General features: G+C 38.8%; 1 protein-coding gene across 2 annotated transcripts in view; it reads right to left on the bottom strand.

Moving 5' to 3' along the window:
* ST6GALNAC3 (ST6 N-acetylgalactosaminide alpha-2,6-sialyltransferase 3) overlaps window positions 1-12,365 on the bottom strand; it is a 251,347-nt gene that overhangs the window by 113,985 nt on the left and 124,997 nt on the right. For both annotated transcript variants that reach the window (XM_061451534.1, XM_061451533.1), the window contains exon 2: window positions 9,836-10,030. Coding sequence is in view for 1 of the 2 variants with exons in the window: in XM_061451533.1 (XP_061307517.1) it covers window positions 9,836-10,030 (195 nt within the window). In the remaining variant the exon portion in view is untranslated. The remainder of the gene's footprint in view (window positions 1-9,835; window positions 10,031-12,365) is intronic.

Raw genomic sequence — 12,365 nt, 5'->3', positions numbered from 1 at the left:
TTCAGATTTTTAAGATGGTCTCAAACCAGATCCTCTCCTACAGTGGGCACAAGGTCTTCATTCTCACAGTCCCTGTGTCTGCCTTCCAAGACGTGGGTGGTTTGGTCAGAGCCTTTGGCAGTGAAGACCGAGGCAAAGAAGTCATTGAGAACCTCAGCCTTCTCCAAATCCTGTGTAGCCAGTTCTCCTGAGAGCTTCCTGAGGGGACCTACATTCTCCCTAGTCTGTTTTTTATTTGCAATGTACCTATAGAATCCCTTCCTGTTATCCTTAACATCCCTAGCCAAGTTTAATTCTAACTGGGCCTTTCCTTTCCTAGCCTGTTCCCTAGCTTCCCGGACAACATCCCTGTACTCTTCCCAGGCTGCCTGTCCTTGCTTCCACCTTTTATAAGCCTCTTTTTTTCCCTTGAATTTTCCTCAGCAGCTCCTTATCCATCCAAGGAGGTCTCCTGGCCCTCCTGCTGCACTTCCTTCTGGTTGGGATGCAACACTCCTGAGCTTGTAACAGGTGATCCTTGAACATCAACCAACAGTCTTGGGCCCCTCTGCCCCCTAGGGCTGTATCCCATGGAACCTTCCGAAGCAGGTTCCTGAGTTGCATACTCTCCAGCCTATCCCTAACATAAAGGGCAACTCCCCCTTCCTGTCTGCCGGGCCTGTCTTTTCTAAAGAGCCTGTAACCTTTCATTCCAACACTCCAGTCATAGGAGCCATCCCACCATGTTTTTGTGATACCAATGATATCATAACCCCATAGACGAGCACACATCTCTAATTCCTCTTGTTTGTTCCCCGTACTACAGGCATTTGTATAGAGGCATCTGAGCTGAGCTCCAACTGAAGCCGGCTCATTGGCTGGAATGGCTGGGATAGCTCTACGTTGCTCCGAGCATTTATTATAGGTGCTGGCAACTGACTGGGAGTGTTGGGATGGAATGATGTACCCCTCCCCCAACACATCTAGTTTAAATTTTCCATTTAATTAAAGCAAAGCTCCACTGATAGAAGATCTATCAGGCTGGCAAACTGCAAAACAGGTTTGGCTCTGTTTTTCAAATGGTCTCAAGTCAATTTTCACAGTGCCATGTCTCTGATTTGGACAGGAGTTGTTTACACTTCTCACGTGGAAAACACAACTAGCACCTTTTTGTTGGGAGTCTAACATTATCAGTATAAACCTCCCCTCAGCTAGCAGTAAAAAATATCTTCAAGAAGGTGGGAGAAATCTCTGGAAATTACATATAACCCAGATGGATAGCACCTATGACACTAGGCACCTTTTCCAGTATAACCTGTAAGCTCTGCTCAACAGATCAATCCAGACCATGACTGTGCATCATAGACATTTATTTCTACCAGCCCAGATTCCTTAGGGATTGACTTTTGATGACACAGCTCACTGGCTGATAGTAATCTCTTCTCAAGTCCCTTAGCCTTTTTTTTTTTAAAGCAGATCTGCCACAGAGGCAACACTGCTTGACTCATCACACTGAGGCTCTGTGTGGAGCAGATTTAATTCCTTTGTATAGTACACTCGATATATTTATCCTGGCACTTGACTTTTTCCTCATGAGACACCATCAGAGTTGTGACAGCTTTAAAAACCTAAGCTAATTCCACACATACAGAAGCAAAAAGGCTGAGCTGGCAGGATTTACTCTACTGAGGACACACATCATCTGTGCTCCCTTCTTTCCTGTAGGTTCATAACAGCCTGAGTGGTTTCAAGTGGACCTTGCAGCTTATTCTGATAGTTCTTTCTCCTCCTCAGCAAAAGGTGGGTTGCAAAGAAGAGGTCAGTGGGGACTCTGGTGATAATTTGTTTAGTGAGGTCCATTTCAGTAACATAAGATGTGCTCCTGGAGTTGCTCGTTTCATGGTTAAAGTCTTTGGCAGGATTTTTATTTTCAAGTGTGTGCCTAAGGCTCCCAAGGAGGTCTGGTATAATAAATAGAACACAGAGGGGCAAGAGGACAGGGACCACCAGAAAAATCTATCCTAGAAGTGTAGCAAACAATGTGATTGTCATTAAAAATGTTATGTAGCCAATGCTTCTGTAATATTTTCATGAAAATACAGTCCTGAAAATTTACACAGCAGAATCAGAAAAATATCTGGAAGAATTCATAGCATGTTTGGTTTCACTTCCCTTTATTATTGCTATTATTATTACATGATTACTAAGGCTGAAATGGTGTGAAGTGAGCAACTGATATAAAGTTGTGTCTTAGAAGGGATATAAATGATAAACGACTATGAAAAAGATGACCTTTTCTTAACAAAATACCCTATGAATTCTTAAGCTATAACAATGAATTAGATCCCAAAGACAGGATGGAAGTCATAGATGTGTCAAAAATTAAATATTAAAGCAACATTCTGTCACAGTGAGTTCCAGTTTATGTAGCTTTTTAATCTCTCTAGGACCCAGTTCTTCTCAGCAAGAAGAACAAACATCTCTGAAGTCAGCTGAATACACCATGCAAGTTCACTGCCTAGTATCTTCCGTTTTGAAATGAAGCCCAGTGCTCTTCTCCAAGTTCCTTTTCATAGTGTCATTCTGAATCCATCACTAACAGAGGCAAAACCTAAACCTTCCCAGGTTGATCACTAGCTTTACTTATGTTTAGTATTTTGTATGAAAACTGCAGTGCTTTTTTAAAGTCTATCTTATTTGCCATATCTGGAAAGAAAGTGATATTAAAGCATCCAACATATTCTTTGCCTTCTTTGTGCATTTTTTGATTTAGTTCTTCAATTTTTAGAAGAACAAGATCTCTCGTGATTGGTACTGGTCCTTCCTATGATTATTCCTAACATGTTTGACAGCTATGCTATTACTATTTTTGAAATGGTATGTGCCTTATCTGCCAGATAGCACATCACATCTCCTTATAGTTCACAGAATCAAAGAATGGTTTGGGTTGGAAGGGACTTCTTCAAAGACCATCTAATTCCAAACCCTGACACAGGCAGGGATAGTTTCTGCATGTTATGTTTTTTTTCCTCTATACTTCATATGCCGTTGGCTTTTAATGCAATTACTTTATTCTGTATAAAAAATAAAATTAAAAAAGGAATACACAGATATGTATAAGTTCTGTAGCCTCCTCCTTTATTTATTCATATCTGGGATATTTCAATGTTTGGAAACTTCCACTCGTTTCAGCAGAGTTCTACCACAAGATTTCTGGCAAAAAGATTAAAAAGGAACTATCCTGTATGCTCACAAATATATGTAACTGCGTGTGCCACAACTGGGAAGCAGCTAATGCTTATATAGTAATTTATACTAGTTTTTTTTCAGGTTAAGAGACAAAATGGTATATGATAATACGATCCGAATTTATTTCTTCAATATCAACACAGCATTGATGAGTTTTTCAGTTACAATAGGATTAAAAATAATAAATCCAAACTGCTACAGTGCATTTTCTTTTTGTCTAAAGCTCATCATTATACTGTGAGATTCTTCAATGTTCATGACACAAAGGCTCTTCTCTCCCTCAGAATTCATTTTAGATGAAGCCATTAGATCTCACAGTTGCAGTTTAATGTAGGGATTTTAGGTCATCTCAGAACTTACCCGTTTCCAAGAACAGTTTTAATCTTCATATAGTACTTGAATATGCTTTTTATAATTATGTTTCAAGTGTTATTGCAGCTATATTTCAGATTTTACGTAAGAAAATGCTATATTATTTTAATACTGACAGTAGAGTAAAACTCTATTCAATATTCACCTTTCAGAAAGCACAATCAAATATCCAAGAATATTATTAGACTTACCTAGCATAAAGTTTGAAACTGCTAATGGGTTTTAAATTGATGTCATAATGCTGCAATTTAAATACATGATGTTCATTAATTTTGCCAGAACTCTTTGTAGAGTAAGAGTGGTATGAAAGAAAGGAGGAAGGTTTTATATTCAATACCTGCTTCTTTTTATCTGCTTGCCCTTTTTAGTTACACAAGAAGAATCATCACGTCAGGTTGGTGTGAAGGGAGAAGTTTACCCAAATTACAATAGGTTTCAATCAGGTAACTACTGTGGACTTGTAGCAAAGTAATATTTTCTATGAAAATACCAGGAATAGGATAAAAGTAACTAACACATGATAGGCATGACATTTCTTAAGGATGGATTTCAGGGAGCCCATCACTAAAAATCCGTAGGTACAAAGTGGAGGAAATGAGGGACTGAAAGGTCATCGTGTCTGTACACCTATTTTTCACTGAAAGGTCAAAATTCATGTACTTGAGTGAGAGAACAATATCGCAAAACAGGCAGCCATAGTCTATTGCACATCTCACGGAGTGCTCTCGGACATGGACGTGGAGAAGGGAAAAGAGATCCCATTGCAGAAGGCTACCAAGTGATCCTGTTCTCTTGAGGGAAGCAAGGGCAAAAATTGGATGGAAATTTTCTAGGTAAAGATCCATCAGTTTCAGAAATATCTCAAAAGTCAAACTAAAACGTTTCTAGACATAATGGGCCAGTATAGTACAACACTTCACATCTATTTATACTTCAAATACAGTATGTTTACTGTACATAAAGTCATTTTTTCCAAAGCTGTTGCTATAGCTACAAATCAAGGAAACCATAGCAACAACCCTGTATTATGTACAGCTTGAATTAGGGATTAAGTTGTGACTCTCTTTTGCATTTTATAATAAATACTCCCATACAATCTAGTTCTGGTAATCTTAAATCTTTTTCATAATTTTTAATAAAATAAATTCCATAGTACTATACTGTCAAATACACAACACCCTTGAAATATAACTTTACAGTATAATTCTTATCATACCTAATAATATACACATCGCTGGGTTTTTTTCTTGAGATAAACACAGATGTTCACATGACCATATATCCTGATCTTCTTTAATGCAAATCATTGATCATTTCACCTTTAACCACTAAGTAATTGCTTTTCCATCATCTCATAAGGTTTTCAAGTTTCATCCTACTCAGCCTTACCCCAAAAGAAATCAGCTCCTCTTAACTTCAACTTCTTTTATATGGATTAAAGCCTTAGGGTTGTTTTGTTTTTTCCACAGGAAATACATTTGCAAGTGAGAGACAGAAAAGATAGAATAGTAGTTCATCTATATTTTCTAGCTTCCCTGTTATGTCAGATGACTGACTGGGTTGGTGGTAAATTACTCTAATTACTCTGTTGTTGACCTTGTATGTGTACTTTTTAAGTACACTGAGAAGCTGGGATTCAAGAGCCTTGGCATGCTGTATGCAGCCATGCTTCAGAGTGAATCCCAAGAAGAACAGGTAGAGGAAGACAGAGAATAAGTGTGAAGAAAAGAAGGAGGAGGATATTGGAAGTGGCTGACAAACAGGAGGGAGTGTTATCAATGACCCAGCAGTATGACAGGCTTCAAAAGACACTCTTAGAAGACTATGAACACATTCAATAGGTGTGCAAAGATTCTGTCACCAAAAGAGAAATCAGAAAGCCAAAATTCATAGAATCATAGAATAGTTAAAATTGGAAAGGACCTTAAGATCAGCAAGTTCCAACCCCCCTGCCATGGGCAGGGACACCTCACTCTAAACCCATGTCACCCAAGGCTCTGTCCAACCTGGCCTTCAACACTGCCAGGTGTGGAGCATTCACAACCTCCCTGGGCAACCCATTCCAGTGGTCACCACCCTTAGTGTAAAGAATTTCCTCCTTATATCCAATCTAAACTTCCCCTGTTTAAGTTTTAACCCGTTACCCCTTGTCCTGTCAATACAGTCCCTATTGAAGAGTCCCTCCCCAGCATCGCTATAGGCCCCCTTCAGATACTGGAAGGCTGCTATGAGGTCTCCACGCAGCCTTCTCTTCTCCAGGCTCAACAGCCCCAACTTTCTCAGCCTGTCTTCATACGGGAGGTGCTCCAGTCCCCTGATCATCCTCGTGGCCCTTCTCTGGACTTGTTCCAACAGTTCCATGTCCTTCTTATGTTGAGGACACCAGAACTGCACACAATACTCCAGGTGAGGTCTCACGAGAGCAGAGTAGAGGGGCAGGATCACTTCCTTTGACCTGCTGGTCACGCTCCTTTTGATGCAGCCCAGGATACGGTTGGCTTTCTGGGCTGCAAGCGCGCACTGCCTGCTCATGTTCAGTTTCTTATCAACCAATACCCCTAAGTACTTCATGCCTTTAAAAGCCTTCTCTCCTATCTTCCCTTCCATCACATAACTTTTTTATAATTCATTATGGTATAATTACCTCAGCTTTTGGTCCTTGCTGAGATGGCATGTGCCCCATTTTGCAAAAAATCTTGCCATGTTTGTTTAGGACATTAGCTTTACTGGATCTTCTGTTTATGTCCTGGTTTCACTGAAAGAGTTATTTTATTTCTCCTTCCTAGTAGCAGGTGTAGGCTGTGTTTTGGGTTTCTTTCATCTGAGAACAATGCTGATAACACACCGATGTGTTTAGTTGTTGCTAAGTTGTGCTTACGCTGATCAAAGACTTTTCAGTCTCATGCTATGCCAGTGAGAAGGGGGCACAAGAAACCAGGAGGAAGCAGAGACAGGACACCTGACCCAAACTAGCCAAAGGGGTATTCCATACCACAGCATGTCATGTCTATTATATAAACTGGGGGGAGTTACCCAGAAGGTGCAGATCTCTGCTCTGGTCAGGGTGGGTATCGGTCAGAAGTTGGTGAGTAATTGTATTGTGCACCACTTGTGTTTATTGAGTTTTTTCCTTTCCTCTTTTCGTTTTATATTCTCTCCCATTTTTATATCCCTTATCATTAGTAGTACCAGTACTAAGTTTTATATTATACTTTAGTTATTGGACTGTTTTTATCTCAACCTATGGGGTTTACATTAATCACTGGAATGCTGGAAACATACACTGTGCCCCACGTCACTACCCTGAACACTGTCCTAGGCCTTATGTAGCCATAAGTCTTATGGCTACATGGCATCCCAGAAAGAACTGAGTCAGGCAACGAGGCTCATTTACAGAGCAACCTTATAGCCATTGAGCCAAAGAACATGGCGTTGAGTGGATATATCACATCACCTATCATGCACCAGCCTCTGGGAAAATCAAACGGTACAACAGCCTGCTAAAAGCTACACTCAGAGCAATGGGTTGTGGGACTTTTAAACACTGAGATACACATTTACCAAAAGCCACCTGGTTGGTCAACACTAGGGGATCTGCCAGAACTTTTACAACTGTAGAGGGTGATAAAGTTCCTATGGTGCACATAAAGAATCTGCTGGGGAAGACAGTCTGGCTTATTCCTGCTTCAGGTAAAAGCAAACCCACTTGTGGTATTGCATTTGCTCGGGGACCTGTGTGTACATGGTGGGTAATTTTGGAAGATGGTGAAGTCTGGTGTGTACCTCCAGGGGATTTCATTTTGGGAGAAAACAGCCAATGAACTCAATTATATTCTGTTGACTGCTATGTAACACTCTACAGCAGCTAAATACCCATCTCCACCTCTCCGGAGTTTGAAAAGACAGTATGTGTTCTCATGATCATCAGCAGAGAATAAAGTCATGGGAAAAGCCAGCAGCAGCAGCAGGAGTCTCCCAGTACTGTCCTCATATCACCACTGACTGAAGCCAACTTCCCTCTGATCATCACCCCAACAAAGAATGAACTTTGATGAAAGCAGATGAACTCAGCAGTGACCAGACAAGTTCAGAGGTGGCATCAGCAGGTAACAGCTCCACACTACACACTGTCTCTCCAGCCCTGAAAAACTGTTACAAAAGATGGAGTCCCACATCATGGACTAAATGAGGTTATCTTACATACCATAGCTGCATAAAAAAATTGAAAAGAATATCTTACTTCTGTGAAATGAACAGAAAATCAATGTATTTCGCATTTACACAGAAATGAGACATCTGTGGTTTTAATCTCTATGGTTTTATTCTCAAATCTCAATTTGAGAATTGCTGGTCTTTTTATTAAAAATAGTACAAAAAAGCTTATTTTTTAAAGTAATCTGTGTTACAAAAATTGTAGTCTGAGAAAGCTATGAGTGTGAGTTAAGAACATGAGCGGTGTAAAAGCTTTTCACATGGGCTGCACAATGAAACTTCCCTCACTCAGGGAATAATTAAGTCAAAAGATAGTGCATTCACAATTAGCAAGGCATGTTCAGTTTCTTCATTACCATTTTAATTAGCAAATATGAATGTAATCTGCAAATACAAGGGGGAAAACAATTAAAATTACTAAGTGTAAGGAGTCCTTCATGACCTAAGCTAAATTAAGACAAATGTCTTACTGATCAATACTGGTCACCGACATTCAGGACATTCATTTCCATTTACTGTTAGAACTTCCAAGTGTGTTATCAAATTTAAGAATGAATTAAGGCTCCTACAAGCTAAATCTAACCTCTCATGGAGGCAATGGTGAATAAAAATGTATTAGCATGCTCCTCTCCTCTCCACTTATCAGTTCAGACTGATAGTGATCAAGTGACCATGGCAGCTCTACCTCATTCAGATTCCATGCCTGCCTCTGTGGCAATAACACAGGGACACACAGAACACAATGCCCTCTCATTTTTAGTGTGTTGCTGGTCCTTTTCTGCTTAAGGTATGCTGGCAGAAGACTTAGTACTTCTGAACTCAGCAGAAGCTCCCATTCATTTCACTAGGACTAGGATTCACACCCTGACTCAAAGAGATTTACTTTTAAGTTCTTGTATGTTTTCTGCTCTGCAGATATTGTACTTTGCTCCCTGATATGCTCAATGCTGCAACTTACATGGACAACAATCAAAAGCTACAGAGGATTAAAAGAAGCTGCCTCCTAAAAATTATATTCTCTCTCATTCTGATTTTTGTATTTAACACTCTAAAGGTAAAAAAACAACTAACCTGTCCAATACACTTTTAGGACTGAATATCCTGAAGTAAACTATTGTCGTTCTCTAAGAAAGCTGTTATGTGAATGAATTTTATTCATGAATATAATAATAACAATTTTATAACAAAAAATAAGTAGCAGAAAGTGGGAATCTGATGGTATTTCTCATGACCGACAGTGCTATAAGAAACAACTTTTAGAAAGACTTGATTTTTGTTACCTTATTTTGCACCTGTTATAATGAGCATGCAGAAAGAGATAGGAAGAGTCTAGGGCAAAAGTGCTACGATCACCAAAATGCGCCATCGTTAGGTATTCTGCTAACTAAGACAGCTTAAAGCAGAAGTCTCTGTAAAATCTAATTTTATCACACAAGCAAGTATTTTGCAAATCAGATACAGGACAAAACTTTGTAAAATACAGACTGGAAATACATATCTGACTTTTGAATAGCCACCAAGTGTTAATGTAACAGTTTCAGGAAAATCCACTAAATGTCTAGCTTTACAAATTTTCTACACTCACATACATGCATTTCACAAATCATTCACTTTTCCTCTTCCATGTACATATAAACACAAATAAACTACTTTGTTCTTGGGTCTCCCACACAAAATTAAACATTTTTAGAACTTTATTACAAACACAGAGAGGAAAATCTCCTTTTGAGTTAAAGGGACTGAAGGCTTGAAATCAATATAAAAAATTCTCTTGCTTGTATAAATACCAGTTTTCGCTGCAAACAAGCATGATTTTGAGTCTAGCTCACTGTTCTCTCCACTGCAGACATGGAGGATATTTTAAATATTCAATGGTAGCACACTTTAAAAAAGACACTTTGCTCAGAAACATTGCTTGCTTTAACTTCTTACACTAGCAGGGTGGTAGAAAAGCCAATACAGGAGATCAGAGAAAGAGAAATCTTCTCATCCATTTTACTGTGCTCTTGATACCAAGGCTTACCTCTTGTGTTTTCACATTTATATATCCGTAATGAGTTCTCAGAGGCTGCCTTTGGCCATTAGAAAATGGTATCCATTTGACACTGGTTTGTCCGAAGCAGTTCAGGATCAAAGGGAAAGTTACTTCATTTGTGAGACGAACAATGATCAGACAGAGGAATGCGGCAATGAAACTCACAGCAAAAATGGACTTTCGCTGTAATAAAAAGAAGAAAAAAAAATTATTCAAATTAAGGATTGGTTTTAATAAAAAATACATACTTTCTATTGTAGGATGAAGGAAAAACACTTTAGAAAGCTTTATGTGAAATTATGTCCATGGCAGCTACCTTACAGCAGGAGCACAAAGCAACAGGTGACTAGATCATTTCAATTTGCATTTCAGAGGTTTTTAGAGTTTCTTTTAGAACTGGTTGGAAATAAATCCATTTTGATTAAAAGAAAAAATAAGCCTTTTTTTTTTAAGTTTCAATAACCATCTATCGGTTTTACATTTTATTTGTATTTGGAATGAAGATTTTATGTAAACGTCCACACCAAAGTCACCAAAGCAACAGGTGACTAGATCATTTCAATTTGCATTTCAGAGGTTTTTAGAGTTTCTTTTAGAACTGGTTGGAAATAAATCCATTTTGATTAAAAGAAAAAATAAGCCTTTTTTTTTTTAAGTTTCAATAACCATCTATCGGTTTTACATTTTATTTGTATTTGGAATGAAGATTTTATGTAAACGTCCACACCAAAGTCTCCATTCCAAATCATCAGTGCTCTAGACACAGGACAAATACACGGTGGGAAAATGCCATCTGCAGCCACACCACACAAAGTTTAATGTGAAGAAGATCACTACAGATTGTATTTATTGTGCAACGGAACTCCTGTGCAACAGAACGCATGCTATAACCTTTCATATTGTAGGATAAATGCTTGGTGAAACCAGTACAACATTCTGCCTTATTCCAGGTTCATGAACTTACAAACTGAAGTACTACTATCTTGGACAAGTTAACCTCCACTGTTAATAATGCAACAGTTCTGAAGCCTGGGTGTGATTAGCCTTTGTTTTCCACCTCTAACCAATCCAATTGATTGCACTGGTGAATATAACCACAGTAAAATACCAACTTTTTCCCAGGGTAATTCCCCAGTCTGCAGGAGGAAAACTTCAAGAAATATGATGTCCCTCTTGTTTTTAGATATTTTCTAAATAACTGTAGTAAATTACTTCCAGAAAAATTACTCAAGGACAAAACATGTTAGTTTGCATATGTAAGGATTCTAAGTATGATACTTTATGATAAAGGCTATTTTTAAATTCTCCCTGAGGGAATGGAACAGTGATCATTTACAGGTGTTTTTACTGTACTTCAATTACATTCTAGATTTACATAACTTGCCACAGTTTAATCACCTTACTGAATGTAATTCTATCCCTCTAAACAGTACAATATACAGAAAAGAGAGGGGAGGGGGAATTATTGTCCTAAAGGCCTACATACCTACATAGTAACACTTAATGCAGGATGACAGAACCTGATCACCCCAATTCCTGTCTATAAATAGCACCAACCAACAGGAATCTGCAGAATGTACATTTAAGAGCAATAAAATCACTGAGCTACAATGATGATGAACAGGTGAAAGGCGAGCTCTGATTGCAACCACATAAGATGAATCTGTTCGTTGCCTGGAGGTTCATTTGACAGTCTGCAGAAACTAGAATTCAACATGTTGAACAAAAAAAAAACGATATTTATCCAGCAAACAGATTGAGAAAGATGTAGACAAAGTTTTACTGAACTCGCGTGCACAAGGGCTATGCGCCCATGCCCAAGGCCTAAGGGCGCTGCTGCCATGCTTTGGTTCAGACTCTGAACACAGAAACTGTGAGAATCACTGGGAATGTTACTTTATTCCCACACACAACAGTTAAGCAAATGGTACATTAAGGGGTCAACTGAATGGCTTTATCTGCTTTGATGTATTAGGAGCCTGCAATTTATAAGATAGAAACAGTGAAAGACTGAGATGGAAAACTTGGGTGAATGAGGTCACTCTGAAGAGAAATGGAAGAGGATGATGAAGAATAGTACTGTGGCAACATGATTCAGTGAGAAATTTTAGTCAGCTAATGGCTGTGCAATGTAAAATTAAACCCAGCAAATCTTCAGAGGGCATCACAGCAGCCACAAGCCAATCACAGCTTTCAGAATTCATGGAAGCCACCGCACTTCATCTGCATTATAACAGATTTACATTAAATTGCAATAAACTGGCTGGGGAGCCCTTCTGTGTCACTTCTCTTTGTACCAGATGGAGTCAGAAATATTTAGCTATATATCAGGGCCTTGTAAGTGTTAAGAGCAGCCATGATGTGCAGCACAAGTGTTAATCATAAAGCAATGAGGAGGAGTATGGATTAGTAATATTATTTATTAAAAATCAGAATTATTGCAAATATTTAAAGGAGAATATAGAGTCTCATTCCACTACAACAGCATGCTTCAATCAAAACGTCCACAGCAGGAAGC

The sequence above is a fragment of the Pezoporus flaviventris genome, unplaced genomic scaffold (genome assembly GCF_033815535.1).
Source record: "Pezoporus flaviventris isolate CSIRO_AGI_PZ_B2104156 unplaced genomic scaffold, CSIRO_AGI_Pfla_v1 ptg000013l, whole genome shotgun sequence".
NCBI lineage: Eukaryota > Metazoa > Chordata > Aves > Psittaciformes > Psittacidae > Pezoporus > Pezoporus flaviventris.
The sequence above is the reverse complement of the archived record's forward strand: the minus strand, read 5'-3'. Positions and strand labels throughout refer to the sequence as shown.